This window comes from Quercus robur, chromosome 2 (assembly GCF_932294415.1).
Source record: "Quercus robur chromosome 2, dhQueRobu3.1, whole genome shotgun sequence".
In the NCBI taxonomy this organism is placed as follows: Eukaryota; Viridiplantae; Streptophyta; class Magnoliopsida; order Fagales; family Fagaceae; genus Quercus; species Quercus robur.
In genome coordinates, this window is record NC_065535.1 from 63,846,596 (window position 1) to 63,860,581 (window position 13,986).

Genomic DNA, 13,986 nt, shown 5'->3' on the forward strand with positions numbered 1-13,986 from the left:
ATTTGGAAACGAAAAAGCCTACTCCTCCCATTTTGGGTTCTCGGCTGCACCTCCAGAAGCATTGGACAGTGGTCAAAGTGACACTGGGTTAAATGAGTTATCTTAGCATTAGGATACAACACACATCAACTTGGGTTCACAAAAAATCTATCAATTCTCTCTTGAATCAAAGCTTGCACCTCCCTTCTGTTTGCCCAAGTGAAACGTGGACCCACGAACCCAATATCCAACATATTACATTTATCTAAACACTCCTTGAACAGTAAAGACCTATTAACACTCACCGCCCTACCCCCAAATTTATCCTCGCTAAGGAGGGGTTCATTAAAGTCATCAGCTATAACCCAGGGCATATTATGTAATTTAGCAACACTCATCAAATTTTTCCATAAAACTTGCCTTTCGGCATTCCTAGGACTAGTATACACAGCAAAAAGTAACCAGCTAGCGTTTGTGAAACGTACCTTCACCTCCGCATGAATTTTCTGCTCAGTCCTTGAGAGCAAGGCAATTTCAACCCTGTCAGCATTCCATAGAACCTAGAGCCCTCCTGCATAGCCAATGGTGTCGGTATGGATTGCTTCATCAAATTGCAACAAGTTTGTAATCTCCCTAGCTCAATCTCCCCCAACATGGGTTTCCATAACAACCAAAATAGCTGGATTGTGATTCTGCACCAAATCTCCAACTCTCTTCTTAAAGGAGGGCTTCAAGGCACCTTTGCAATTCCATATAATAATGTTCATCATAATTTTTTTTTTTTCCCTAAAGGAATGAGACAATTAGCACTGAGGCTCCTCAATTTTGCCTCCTCCTTCAAGCTCCATACTGTCCGCCCTAACACCTCTCTTGTCTGAACTTCCCTTGGAAACAAAGTACCCATGAGCTGCCAAACCCCCATCTCCATCTCCTTTGGTAACTTCACACTGCATAGCACATGGCCTACCCACGCCGGATCCAAGTATTGTAACCTCTCCATCTACACCTTTATCTCTGTTACTGTCACTATACACGTCTATGCTTTCATACAATTGGAACTGAACCACCTCATGGTTTGGATCGACCTCACCCGCATCTCGCACTTGATTGCCCACCTAAACCACCTCATGGATTGGATCAGCTTTGCTTGCATCACAGCCTTGGAAACCCACCGTTGAACCCGTGGAGGCATAGGAAGGAACCCTATCAGCTACTTTCACACTTGCCACCGATTTACTGCACTGACCAAAATTCCCCTCCGTGTCAGCACTCACCTCAGGCTGACTGGGCATGTCGCAAGGTGAGTTTAACCCCTCAACGGCATTGCTATGCTCTCAAAATGTAAACCCACTACGAGCTGCACCTTTCTTACCCTTCACCGATGAAAACCTCTGTGATATGTGAGCTGACTTGGGTTGAGTGGAAGTGGGCTTAGAATCACCATTTTTTAACATCAAACTTGGGCTATATTGGGCTTGCTTCGGTCCATCACTTCTCAATCTCTGGACAACTGCAGTTATTTGGGCCCTATCTATAAACTTCGAAGGAGATAGCTTTCTCTTCACTTCCCTTGAAGACCCATAAAGTGCATCAGCCCGTACCAAACTCTCTTTCTCCACGTTACCATTATCCCTGAAGCTGAAACCACTACTCTGTCTAGGTGAGGTCCCACCACTCTTTAGATGTTTTGTCCCATTCTTTCTACAAGCCACCATGATCCATGGCCCGTACACACCTTCATGCATATCATTATGTTCTGCGTACTACTCTGACCCAACCAATATAGCGCTGGTCCCCTCCCCGCTCCTCAACATGTCAGAGGCATGAGTTTGGCGTGAACTTGAAACTGTCTCACCACCTTCCTTCACCCCCATCTCCGAGGCCATTGGTTCTTGCCGGATAATGTATGGGCATTGCTCCTTCTTATGCCCTAATCGACCACACCCAAAACACATTTTATGAATTCCTTCGTAACATATCTGTTGTTCAAGTCTCCCTATCATAATCGCAATAGCCAGAGGCTTTCCCACATCCACTTGCACACAAATCCTAGCAAACCTCACTCTAGTTTCAGACGCCGTGAATGTGTCGATTCTCAGAACGTTACCGATAGCTTTCCCAATAATTTGCAACGCCTCTGCATTGTAGTACTCAATGGGGAGCTCGTTTAATCTAACCCATACCGCAATGGATGATACACTTGCTAAAGCAGGCTTAAAATTCGGTCCCCATGGTCTGATAGAAAGAAAATGGTCTCCAATGAACCACGAGCCTTTTCTCAAAACATTCTCATAGTCTTCTCCTAAAGACAGCCTCGTGAGGAAGAAACCATGACCCAAGTCAACACAGTCTAATCTACCTGCAGGTTTCCATAAAGCAAGGAGTTTTCGCTTGAATGAAGTTAAGCCCCACACTCCATACATAAACTTTCACGATAAAAGCTCTAACCCACGGCTTCCGAATTTTTTGTTTAAACTCCCTAGAGAGTTTCACCAATAACAGCCCTTGCCGGAGCGTTTCCACCTCCTCATCTGACTCAACATCATCATCTATACCATCCTCGAAGCTAAAAGCTTGTGAGAACACCCCTGGAATTTCTCCCACCAACTTATCTCTAAACGAAGTATTTGGATTCCACGCTCCCTCATCGTGATTTGGTGACACAGGACCAGTGCTATGGCCTTCACAGAAGCCAGCATGGCCCACATCCTTTACTTTCTTCTTACTACATGCAAGCTCCTCTTTTTCCTCACTTGAGAGAGAGCGTTCCATCTTTCCCTGAATATAATTATTGTAATCCACTAGAATTTTCACATCTTAGAAATCAAGTCTTGCATAATTCCTCTAAGAGCCTAAAACTAAAAACTCATAGGGTATGGAAAATGACATAGGCCACTCCCTTGATTAGTATCTCTTTCTTGGCTTGAAATAGCAACTTCTCTTTCCACTTTTGAAGCTCATATCGATTAAGATTTTGTTAGATATTCTATATACTCTTCCAAAGACTTCTCTACGCGGTGAACAATTGTGTTTACTTCCATTGTTTGAGTGTGAAGGAGAGAGATAGGCACAAAGCTTCGTCTTGTAAGAGAGGTAAAGGCTAGCTTTGCATGGTGAGTTAGTGTGAGAGCACCTTCCGTCAAACCCTTTGCAACAATATATATTTATAACACTTTCAATCATATTCTTTAATGTATATTTGTCTTCCACACCAAGAAAAAACCATGTCAAAGAAACTCAAACCAAATAGAATTAGGAGTTTGAAGCATTATTAACATTACTCTATTTAAAAAAAGGTTCAATATTTTTTTTACAGAGTTTGATTAATAAAATTTCTTTGCTCACCTCGGCCAAAACCTTAAGTATTGGTTTTTTTTTTTTTTTTTTTTCTTTTTTCATTTTTCTTTTTTGGTGTCATGTTTGTCCTGTACCATGGCATCCATTCAGAGGCATGCCTGTTCCTGTCCCTGTCCCTGCCATTACCAAATGAATTACAGCCATAGATAGATTAAAGCATTTAAGCACTATGTCTGACAAAACAAACGCTGATTCAGGTGTGTATTTCAAAGGTTATAAGCGGAACTATTATAATGGAAAAGTATTTTGATAATTTATAAACCAAGTGCAATAAATAAAACGTTCAACGGCTGAAATAAAGCCCATTAGAGATCATACATCTCACTTACATCTCTCTCGTAAGCAAAATTGGATTGAACCCAACAAACCGAAAAAATGCTCCTCCAAAAAGGATAAGAATCATGAAAGTGTTCAACTTCCCTAAAGCCATTAAAGAAGAGGTGTCAGCGCAGACTTTAGAAAGCAATATAGCAGTAGAAGAAAACAGGGTATATCAATATGGATACCAAAAAATGGTATGTTATAAACAGCTAAGCGATATATGGCTTTCAGGTCAATAAAATTTTAGAAGCTAGTATAAGATTGATATAGCTACAACTCCATCTATTCCTACCCAAACAACTCTCATATGCATGACTCAATAATACCCCATGCCACAATGAAACCTAAGCAGACTAAAAAGCTTCTCTCAGGCTGTTCCTTGGGTATATATGTAGCACCAATATGATAACCCTCATCCCAGCTTCTCTTTATGATATTTACTCCATAAAATCCCCTTTTGTCTTTACCTCTTAACTCATCAACAAAACATTCCCTCATAACTTCGATTCCCTCAACAAATCCCCTTAGCCGCATTTTGTCTCCCCCTCCCAAAAATACATGAACCCGAGCTCTCAAAAGTCAAAACCACCCATTCAATTTTTGCAAATATCCTACAGGCCTACAAATTAAATGCAAAGGCCAAATTCTTTGTGGGCTTGATATTTCTATTACAACATTTTATTTTCACATATGGTCTAAGCCTAAGTATTTTATTTGGAGAATTGAAGGAGTGTAGTTTGGAGGGTAAACAGTGAATCTATTTGGGCCATATCAAATTTCAATGGTTGATATGCATAATGCATTCTTACAAATTCAGACTTAAACCATGCGATTAATTATTTGTGGTCGCTTCTCAAAAAAAAAAAAAAAAAATTTATTTGTGGTCGGTCCTTAATTTGATTAATAAAAATTAATCACATGTAGAAATCTCATTGGTTTAATTTTCAAGACAATAATGCAATTAAAGTTATCAAACAAATTCTACAAGATAATTATACTTTTTTATTTTACATCTTTGTGTAAAAAAACATTTAATCAAAAGTTAAAAATTACTTAGAGAACACTCTAATCTTTAAGTGGTTGAAAATAGACTTTTAAATTCATAACTATCGTTGCACAAATATGAAAAGTTAGTAAAAATAGTGCAAATTTCAAATTGAGGACCAAAGGAGCCTATGATCGGCACTTGATTGGTCTTAGTTTTTAAGCAAAATCGAATTTTTCATTTATCAGCTGAAAGTTCAATTCAATTGTGCATGGGGGTAAAAATAAGTTCAAAAATTCCAAGAAAAATGGAAGGCAAGAAAATTTAAAATCCCTAATCTATTCACCTCTAGAAATACAATACCCCTTCGTCAAATTGGGGGATTCCAACCCAAATTTCATATTAGAAAATTCTATATAATTTCTAAAAGAGGTATGAGAGAGACATTAGATTGCTTCATGCAACATTAGTCTTCAAGTCATCTAATCCTAGCAACTCTATTCTCTATTCTCTTCATCCACATCCTTCAAACACTATATCTATATCTACAAATCATCACAATCATTCACAAATCATCCTACAATCTACAACGCACATTCATATGCACAACTCCTTTAGGCTTTCAAGTGAAAGATCTATGGATTGACTCTAGGAGGCAAGCACAACAAGAAAATTTGCATTGGTGGAGAAAATTCGCTATCACATTACTTGAAAGAGGTCGTACATGCATGTATAAACCTTAATCCATTTTAATCTTTATGACTGCACATATATAACTTGTTTTTCAATATAATTGGCTTGATTAGAATAATCGTACATCTAGGCAGTGGCGGCGCCACATTCATGTTAAGGTGTTCCTGAGAACACCAACCTGAAAAAAAAAATTATATATAATAATTTTAAAAAAAATTTATTTGTTTACCCTCTAAAAAAAATTAGGAACACCCTCAAATAAAAAAAAAAATATATATATATATATATATATATATATATATATATTTGTTCTACTTTCAAGCAAAAAAAAAAAAAAAAAAGCCCAAAAAAAAAATGATCGGTACAAGACTAATTGGTGCAAGCCCAGCAAAGAGCAAACTCATGGATTCTCAACAAATATAATAATAATACCCAATCATATTTTAAACTAAAACAGTTCCTAACCTAATAAGAACCTCACGTCCTCACTTAAGTAACTTCTCAGTAGCAGCAGCAACTCAGCAAGGCAGCAATTCTCAAAAAAAAAAAAAAAAAAAAGACTCAGCAAAGCAACAACAGCAACACCGAACACCCAGAGCAGCTCTGCGATGGTGAGATCGGAGATTAACTTGACCCAGATTGGAGATTGTGAGATCGACGACGGCAAAAGCGAGATCGGGAAATAAGAACCTCAGCCTTCAACGTGCCACGGCGGCGCCGCCCTTGACCTCAGGCAACATCAAGGTATTTCAGTTCTCTCTCCTTTTCCCTATATCATCTCTGCTCTCTCTCTCTCTCTCTCTCTCTCTCTCTCTCTCTCTCTCTCTCTCTCTCTCTCTCTCTCTCTCTTAGTCTGACTTGTGTAAAAAAATATAAATATATGTTATTTTTAGTTTTTTTTTAGAAACCCCGAAACTCCTTAAAACGGTACGTCGAAATAGATCGGTATCGAAATATTCCGTTCCACTAAACAAACTGAAATAGGGTCCAAAACGGTATTTATAACATTGCTTTCAAGCAAAAAGAAAAAGCTAAAAAAAATTTGAACTAAAATCTAAAAAAGAAAAAATTGTAACAGAGCAAGCCCACCCAAGAACACCCTGAGAAAAATTTTAGGAGCTACCATTGCATCTAGGGCATGTTTAGTAGACTGTAATAGACACTGTAATATAATAGTTATTCCAATGGTTTAGATATTCTTTAGTTTGGTTATGTTTTTATAACAAGGAATAATCATTCCTTATGAATAGTTATTCTTCAAAATGAGGAATAACAATTCATCTTTAAAAGGGTTGTATTAGCTATTCCTTAATAAGTGTAATAGTTTCAAAATTTAATATATTTCCAAATAAACAAACTTTCCATATATATCTAACAATTATAAAAATAAAAATAACATATATCTCTCTTAAATTTAAAAAATAACAATTTTTAAGAAGATATAATTGTATGAGTAAGATATTTCTTAAAATAAATCTTAAGTTTTATTCTAATGTTATAATTCACAACCAAACTTATGAATAGGTTTACTTATTACATTACAACACATTTTATTCCTAGTAATAAAGATTACAATTCATGTCGTAATTTCCATTCAGTGTACCAAATGTACCCCTAATAATATGATTATTCTTTAGATCTAGTTTATTATTCTATTAAATATCACATGAGCTTATTTAAATACAAGTGATGCATAGCATGATGACATGTTGGATGAAAGTGCACAATCATAACCAAAAAAAATAGTGCATAACCTAACGTAACCATCAATTTCTCAAAGACTGGTTTATGAATTAGGCAAAATGGGTGTCTAACACCTTATTCATCTTTGTAATCTAGTTTCCAAATTCAATTCTTGAATATGCAGATGGAGTCTTTATCATTCCTTGGTTTTCTAGATTGTAACTAGGATATAAAATCGATATATTTTCCTTTTTTTCTAAATTGTATTTAGGATCAAAACCATATAATTTTTCTCTTTATTAATTATTAAAGTAATATTCAAGGCATTCAATAAAGATGTATTATTTCAGGAAGATTTTCTTATTTTTTCATAATAAAATAATTGAAAATTTATATGCACATATTATTAACACATCATTCCCCACCATCCTCTCTCCAAGCGTGTGGGGGAAAAAATGCAAATATATTGAGGGCTACGCTTTATATGAAATTGATGGCTATTTGTAATACGTTTGTTTGGACTTTTTTGGTTAAAAGCTTTCCATAATTTTCATTATTGCATGATTACGCATCATCAATTCTAAAAAGACTTTTATCTCTCTTGAGAATCTAAAATTGAGTAAAAAAAAAAAGATTAGCTTCACTATATGTTCACTAAACTAATAATTTAATTCCCCTAAAAAAAAAAAAACCAAAATAACCCCCTAAACCTAAAAAATGACCAAAATACCCCCTTGAAACCTAAGAAATGACCAAAATACCCTCGAAACCTAAAAATTGACCAAAATACCCCTAAAACCTAAAAAAAATACCAAAATACCCCCAAACCTAAAATACCCCTAAAACCTAAAAAATAACTGAAATACTCCCAAAACCTAAAAATTGACCAAAATACCCCTAAACCTAAAAAATGACCAAAATATCCCTGAAACCTTAAAAAAAGACCACAATACCCCCAAAACCTAGAAAATGACCGAAATACCTACAAAACCTAAAAATTGACCAAAATACCCCTAAACCTAAAAAATGACAAAAATACCCCCCAAAACCTAAAAATGACCAAAATACCCCAAAACCTAAAAAATGACTGAAATACCCCGAAATCTAAAAATTACCAAAATACCCCATAAATCTAAAAAATTACCGAAATATCACCAAAACCTAAAAATTACCAAAATACCCCCTAAACCTAAAAAATGACCGAAATAGCCACGAAACCAAAATACCACCTAAACCTAAAAAATGAATGAAATACCCTTGAAACCTAAAAATGACCAAAATAACCTCGAAACCTAAAAATTGACCAAAACACCCCCTAAACCTAAAAATGACCAAAATACCCCCTAAACCTAAAAATGACCAAAATAACCCTAAACCTAAAAATTACCAAAATACCCCCTAAACCTAAAAATGACCGAAATACCCCCTAAACCTAAAATTGGCAAAATTACCCCCTAAATCTAAAAATTGACCAAAATACGCCCTAAACTTAAAAAAGATCGAAATACCCTCAAAACCTAAAAATTAACCAAAATACCTTGGAAACCTAAAAAATGACTAAAATATCCCAAAACCTAAAATGACTAAAATATCCCGAAACCTAAAAAATGACCACAATACCCCAAAACCTATAAAATGACAAAAATTCCCCTTAAACCTGTAAGACGATAAAAATACACCCTAAACCTATAAAATGACCAAAATCCCCTCTAAAACTAAAAAATGACCAAAGTACGCCATAAACATAAAAGATAATCAAAATACCTCATAAACGTAAAAAAATGACTAAAATACTCCCGAAACCTAAAGAATGACCGAAATATCCCCAAAACCTTAAAAATGACTAAAAGAATTCTGAAACCTAGAAAATTACCGAAATAGCCCCAAAATCTAAAAATTAATGAAACACCCCTAAAACCTAAAAATTTAGTGGCATTCCCTCGAAACCTACAAAATGACTAAAATACTCTTAGAACCTTTAATTTGACCAAAATACCCGAAACCCCTATTTTGGTAATTTTAGAGGTTTCGGGTGTAGTTTGTTCATCTTATAGGATTAGTGGTATTTTGGTCATTTTAGATATTTTGAGGGGTAATTTGGTCATTTTATAGGTTTAGAGCTATTTTAGTCATTTTAAAGGTTTTAGGGTATTTTTGGTAATTTTAGATGTTTTGGGTTATTTGTGGCCATTTTAGAGGTTTTGGGTTTATTTGGGTCATTTTAAAGGTTTAGGGGTATTTTCATCATTTTATAGGTTTAAGGGTATTTTGATCATTTTTTAGGTTTCAAGGGTATTTTGGTTATTTTTTTAGTTTTAAGGGGTATTTTGGTAATTTTTAGGTATCAGGGGTATTTTGGTCAATTTTTAGGTTTCTGGGGTATCTTGGTCATTTTTAGGTTTTAGGGGTATTTTGGATAATTTTTAGATTTCGGGGGTATTTTGGTCATTTTTAGGTTTTGGAGTTATTTTGATCATTTTTTAGATTTCGGGGGTATTTCGGTCATTCTTAAGGTTTCAGGGGGTATTTCGGTCTTTTTTTAAGGTTTAGGGGGCATTTTAATCAGTTTTTAAGTTTTAGGGGTATTTCGGTCATTTTTTAGGTTTCGGTGGTATTTTGGTCATTTTAGATTTCAAGAATATTTTGGTCATTTTTTTAGGTTTCAGAGATATTTTGGTAATTTTTTAGGTTTTGGGGGTATTTCTATCATTTTTTAGATTTCAGGGGTATTTTGGTCATATTTAGGTCTTGAGGGTATTTTGGCCATTTTTTAAGTTTCAGGGTATTTCGGACATTTTTTAGGTTTCTGGGGGTATTTCAAACATTTTTTAAATTTCAGGGGTATTTTGGTAATTTTCAGTAATTTTGAGCATATTTGGTCTTTTTTTAGATTTAGGGATATTTTGGTAATTTTAAAGGATTTTTAGGAGTACTTAGTCATTTTCAAGTTTTAGTGGCATTTTGGTAATTTTGATTATTGGATAATTGGGTGGGTTGGGGTTTACCCATAATAATTGGTTTGGGTTGGGTTTGGGTCAAGAGTAATTAGTTAAATGAGCAATAAATGGGTAAATGGGTTTTATGTACCCAACCCAATTATGTCAACCCCAAACCCACCCATTTGATACCCCTAATTTCAAAATAGAAAATGTTCAATTGATAATGATGTTCAATTCTAAAATCAACTTGCTGATGGCCAAAAAAAAAAAAAAAAAAAATCTTTAGGTGAAACCAGGTAATGTCCTACTGTCATGGGCATTGCAGTACTTGGAAGAATATTATGCAGCAGTGGATTTGGTTCAGACTCCCTTGGCTCTAGCGACACAAGTTTTATCATGGATACCTCCAGCTACTCCTAGTTTCAAAATAAATGTGGATGGGGAGACATTCTCGGAGCAAGGAATAGTGGGGATAGTGGTGGTTGTTAGGGATGCTTAAGGTCAAGTCGCTGCAACATTGAGCAAGAAAGTTTTAGCCCCACTAGGAGCGCTCGATACAAAAGCAAAGGCCTTGGAAGTTGGAGTGCAATTTGCTAAGGACATTGACATCCAAGATTTTATCCTAGAGAGTGACTCTCTTGTTCTGTACCGTGCTATCACTGGATTGGCTCAGCCTCCCTCCTTTATAGACTCGATGGTATTAGGAATACAAATGCTATGTAGAGAATTCTGGTAGGTTTCCTTCTCCCATGTACGCTGACAAGGTAATAGACCGGCTCACCTTTTAGTAAAACATGGATACCTCCAGTTGCTCCTAGTTTCAAAAATAAATGTGGATGAGGCAACATTCTCGGAGCAAGGAGCAGTGGGGATAGCGGTGGTTGTTAGGGATGCTTAAGGTCGAGTCGTTGCAGCATTGAGCAAGAAAGTTTTAGCCCTACTAGGAGCGCTCGATACAAAAGTAAAGGCCTTGGAAGTTGGAGTGCAATTTGCTAAGGACATTGGCATCCAAGATTTTATCCTAGAGAGTGACTCTCTTGTTCTGTATCGTGCTATCACTAGATTGGCTCAACCTCCCTCCTTTGTAGACTTGGTGGTATTAGGAATACAAATGCTATGTAGAGAATTCCGGTAGGTTTCCTTCTCCCATGTACGCCGACAGGGTAATAGACCGGCTCACCTTTTAGTAAAACATGCCAAGGGCATTGTTGACTTCTCCACTTGGATAAAGGAGAATCCTTATTTCTTAGAACAAGCTCTTCTCCATAATGTACTTTCTAATGTTATGAATTAATAATATTTGTGATCTTTCAATAAATAAATAAATAAATAAAAACCCTGAAAGTGTCATACAAAACACGGTTATAATACATAAGTATTTTTTTTTTCTTTATCAAATATTTTTTTTAGGGGATCTATTTTTGTTTTGTTAATAAAAATGGATTTTAGTTTTTTTTTTTTCTTTTTATTTGAAAAGAGCTACTGGCCACAAATAGGTGGTTATTTTAAAATTTTGGATTTTTTAGACCAAATATCAATTTTATAATATATGAAATTTTCTATCAAAAAGAAAAAAAAAAATAGAATACATGAAATTTTTTTAACTAGAACTTTTAAATATTAAATATTAATATATAATAATTACTATTTGTATTTTTCCTTCCAATAATCCCAAAAAGGGGATGGCCCTCTGTTCCCTTATCCCATTCAACCCGATTCCAAGGGATATCGATCTACCTCAACTTCCTCAAGTAAATCACCAATTGCTTTGGCCACATCAAAACTCATGCTCTTACATTCTTAATAGAGATGTTGGAAACTTCAATCCAAAACTGAACTTTATCAAAACTCACATCAGGGACCCTTACCATATATCACCCAATTTGTTTTTAAGGTTCTATGCCAGATGTACGTACAGTGGCTTTCATGGCTTCAGAAAAACAAGAAAAGTGTGTACATCAGAACGTTGCAGAAAAGAATGTAAACAAAATGGTTAAAGGTAGGTAGAGACAGACTGAGAAACATTAGGGAATTGAGACCCCACATAGAACGGAGATAAGGTTCAACGAAAAGGATTCTCAAAAAAAAAAAAGGTTCAACGAAAAGACATCTTGATAGTAGATATAGGGGACAAAACTGACACTATAACAAACTGAAGAAAAAACCTCTTAACGGTATACGTAAAAATCTACATGGGAGTTTGCAAGTCCAATCCACATCTACTTAGATAAAGACTCCTAAAGCAACATTTCATTGAGCAAAGGGAAATCCTTAATTCGGATTACACTGAGTTTTTGAAGACCAAAAAAAAAGCCTGGGGTTTATTTTATATATATAAATAAATATGGCTTATAGTTTTTATTTATTTAATTTAAGAGAGGGTGTGCCTCCTGAAATCAAAGAAGAAAAGAAAAATACAGTGACAGCACAGCCAAGGATGCAGCATCATAAAAGAAATAGTGAGTAGAGTCAACTCGGTGTTGGCTCCGGCAAGAAAAAACGAGCTATTTATTTAGCCATGGGACATACACTAAGGAACATGAATTTGCAGTTCTCTCTCAGAAAAACTTTTATTGGTGCTTCAACTAAAACAATGAGTGAAGACCTCAGGTAAGTTTACATAAATTTTTTATTATATTTGAGAGTATCTCAAGTTAGGCATAAAGTTGAGAGAACATCCTACTTAATTTTAGGACTTTTACATGTTTATATTTTATTTACAATATAAACTTATATTGTATACTTTTTGCAAATATGTACGATATTTGTCACTTTTTATGTCTATAATATAAGTTTATATTGCAAGTTCAATGTGAATATAAAAATTAATTTAGAGTTTGTCCCATGATTTTTTTCTTCAAGAAAAATGTTCTTTCACGTAAATTGTGTTTGTGTTTTCTTATCCTTGGGTGTGCAATTGATATCTTCATTTAGTGATTTTGGTGATAACATTTTTGGAGATCGATTAAAATTATCAGTTGATTTTCTTAATTCACAGATTAGGATCTGACTAAGAAACCACTCAATCGTAACCTTTAAATCTGGGAATAACTTCTTGAACGAATTTTTTGTTGATAGATTGAATTTCAGCTCGATCCAATTGCTTAGTGAAAAGAAAAAGAGATGGTATTCCTCATGAGGATCAATGGCATAATTGTCCTATACAAATTCTCTTAAGAATGGATAAGAAGGCAAATTATAGCTCCCATTAATTTTTTTTTTTTTTAAATACTAAGTATTTTTAAAATATACACAAGAAGAGAGGAAAAAGTTTTTTAAATTCCCCTATGTGGTTGCAGTTTGAAAATTTGAACCGTACAGTTTTCCTAACATATATAGTACATATAGGAATAATGAAGTCGGATATAATAGGCCTTTAATTATGATTTTTAACCCTGTAAAAAATACAAAGTATTATTCACGTTTTGGACACCATTATGTTACTGTATCTGTCCCTAATTAAGCATTACAATCACATCAGTACCCGTAACCAAACTCATTAATAAGTTTACAAGCTACAATAATTTTATTAGTTGAAAGCATGTGAGCTATGAACCACAATAGAAGGCTTAAAATGATAATTTGAGGGACTGAGTTGCAATGATAAAAATTGTTGTCGATTGATGGATTGGGTGAAAAAAATATTTAACAATATTTTATGTTAGTTTTCCTTCTTCTTTTTTTAGCTGAATTAGGATTTTTTTTTTCTTTTTCCTAATTTAAAATGTTTTTCTCACCTCAAAAAATTTAAAATGTTTTCCTTTCTCTGGTAGAAGTGTATGACTTTTTCTAGGAGTAGGAAAAAATCTGTTCCCATAAATACTTTTTAGAAGGAGGTGATGATTAATTGATTATTAAGGTGTTATTAATAAAATTTCTTCCTATAGAGAGAGATTGCCAAAAAAAAAGAAATCATGAGCTATGGGGTACCCTTAGTGGCTTCGCTACTGCTTATAGCTAACCCAAAGTCCATTTTGAACCAGACAAGCCGTAAAGGGCTTTCAACTTCAGAGAGATAACATCATAGCC

At 34.8% G+C, this 13,986-nt stretch overlaps 1 protein-coding gene across 1 annotated transcript; it reads right to left on the bottom strand.

Annotated features, from left to right (window-relative positions):
* Positions 1-1,742: 1,742 nt before the first annotated feature.
* Positions 1,743-2,751, bottom strand: LOC126701785 (uncharacterized). The gene is made up of 2 exons (XM_050400153.1): positions 2,473-2,751; positions 1,743-2,369 (listed from the first exon to the last, which is right to left on the bottom strand). Exons 1-2 carry the CDS (start codon positions 2,749-2,751, stop codon positions 1,743-1,745), a joined length of 906 nt encoding a protein of 301 aa, XP_050256110.1.
* Positions 2,752-13,986: the final 11,235 nt, after the last annotated feature.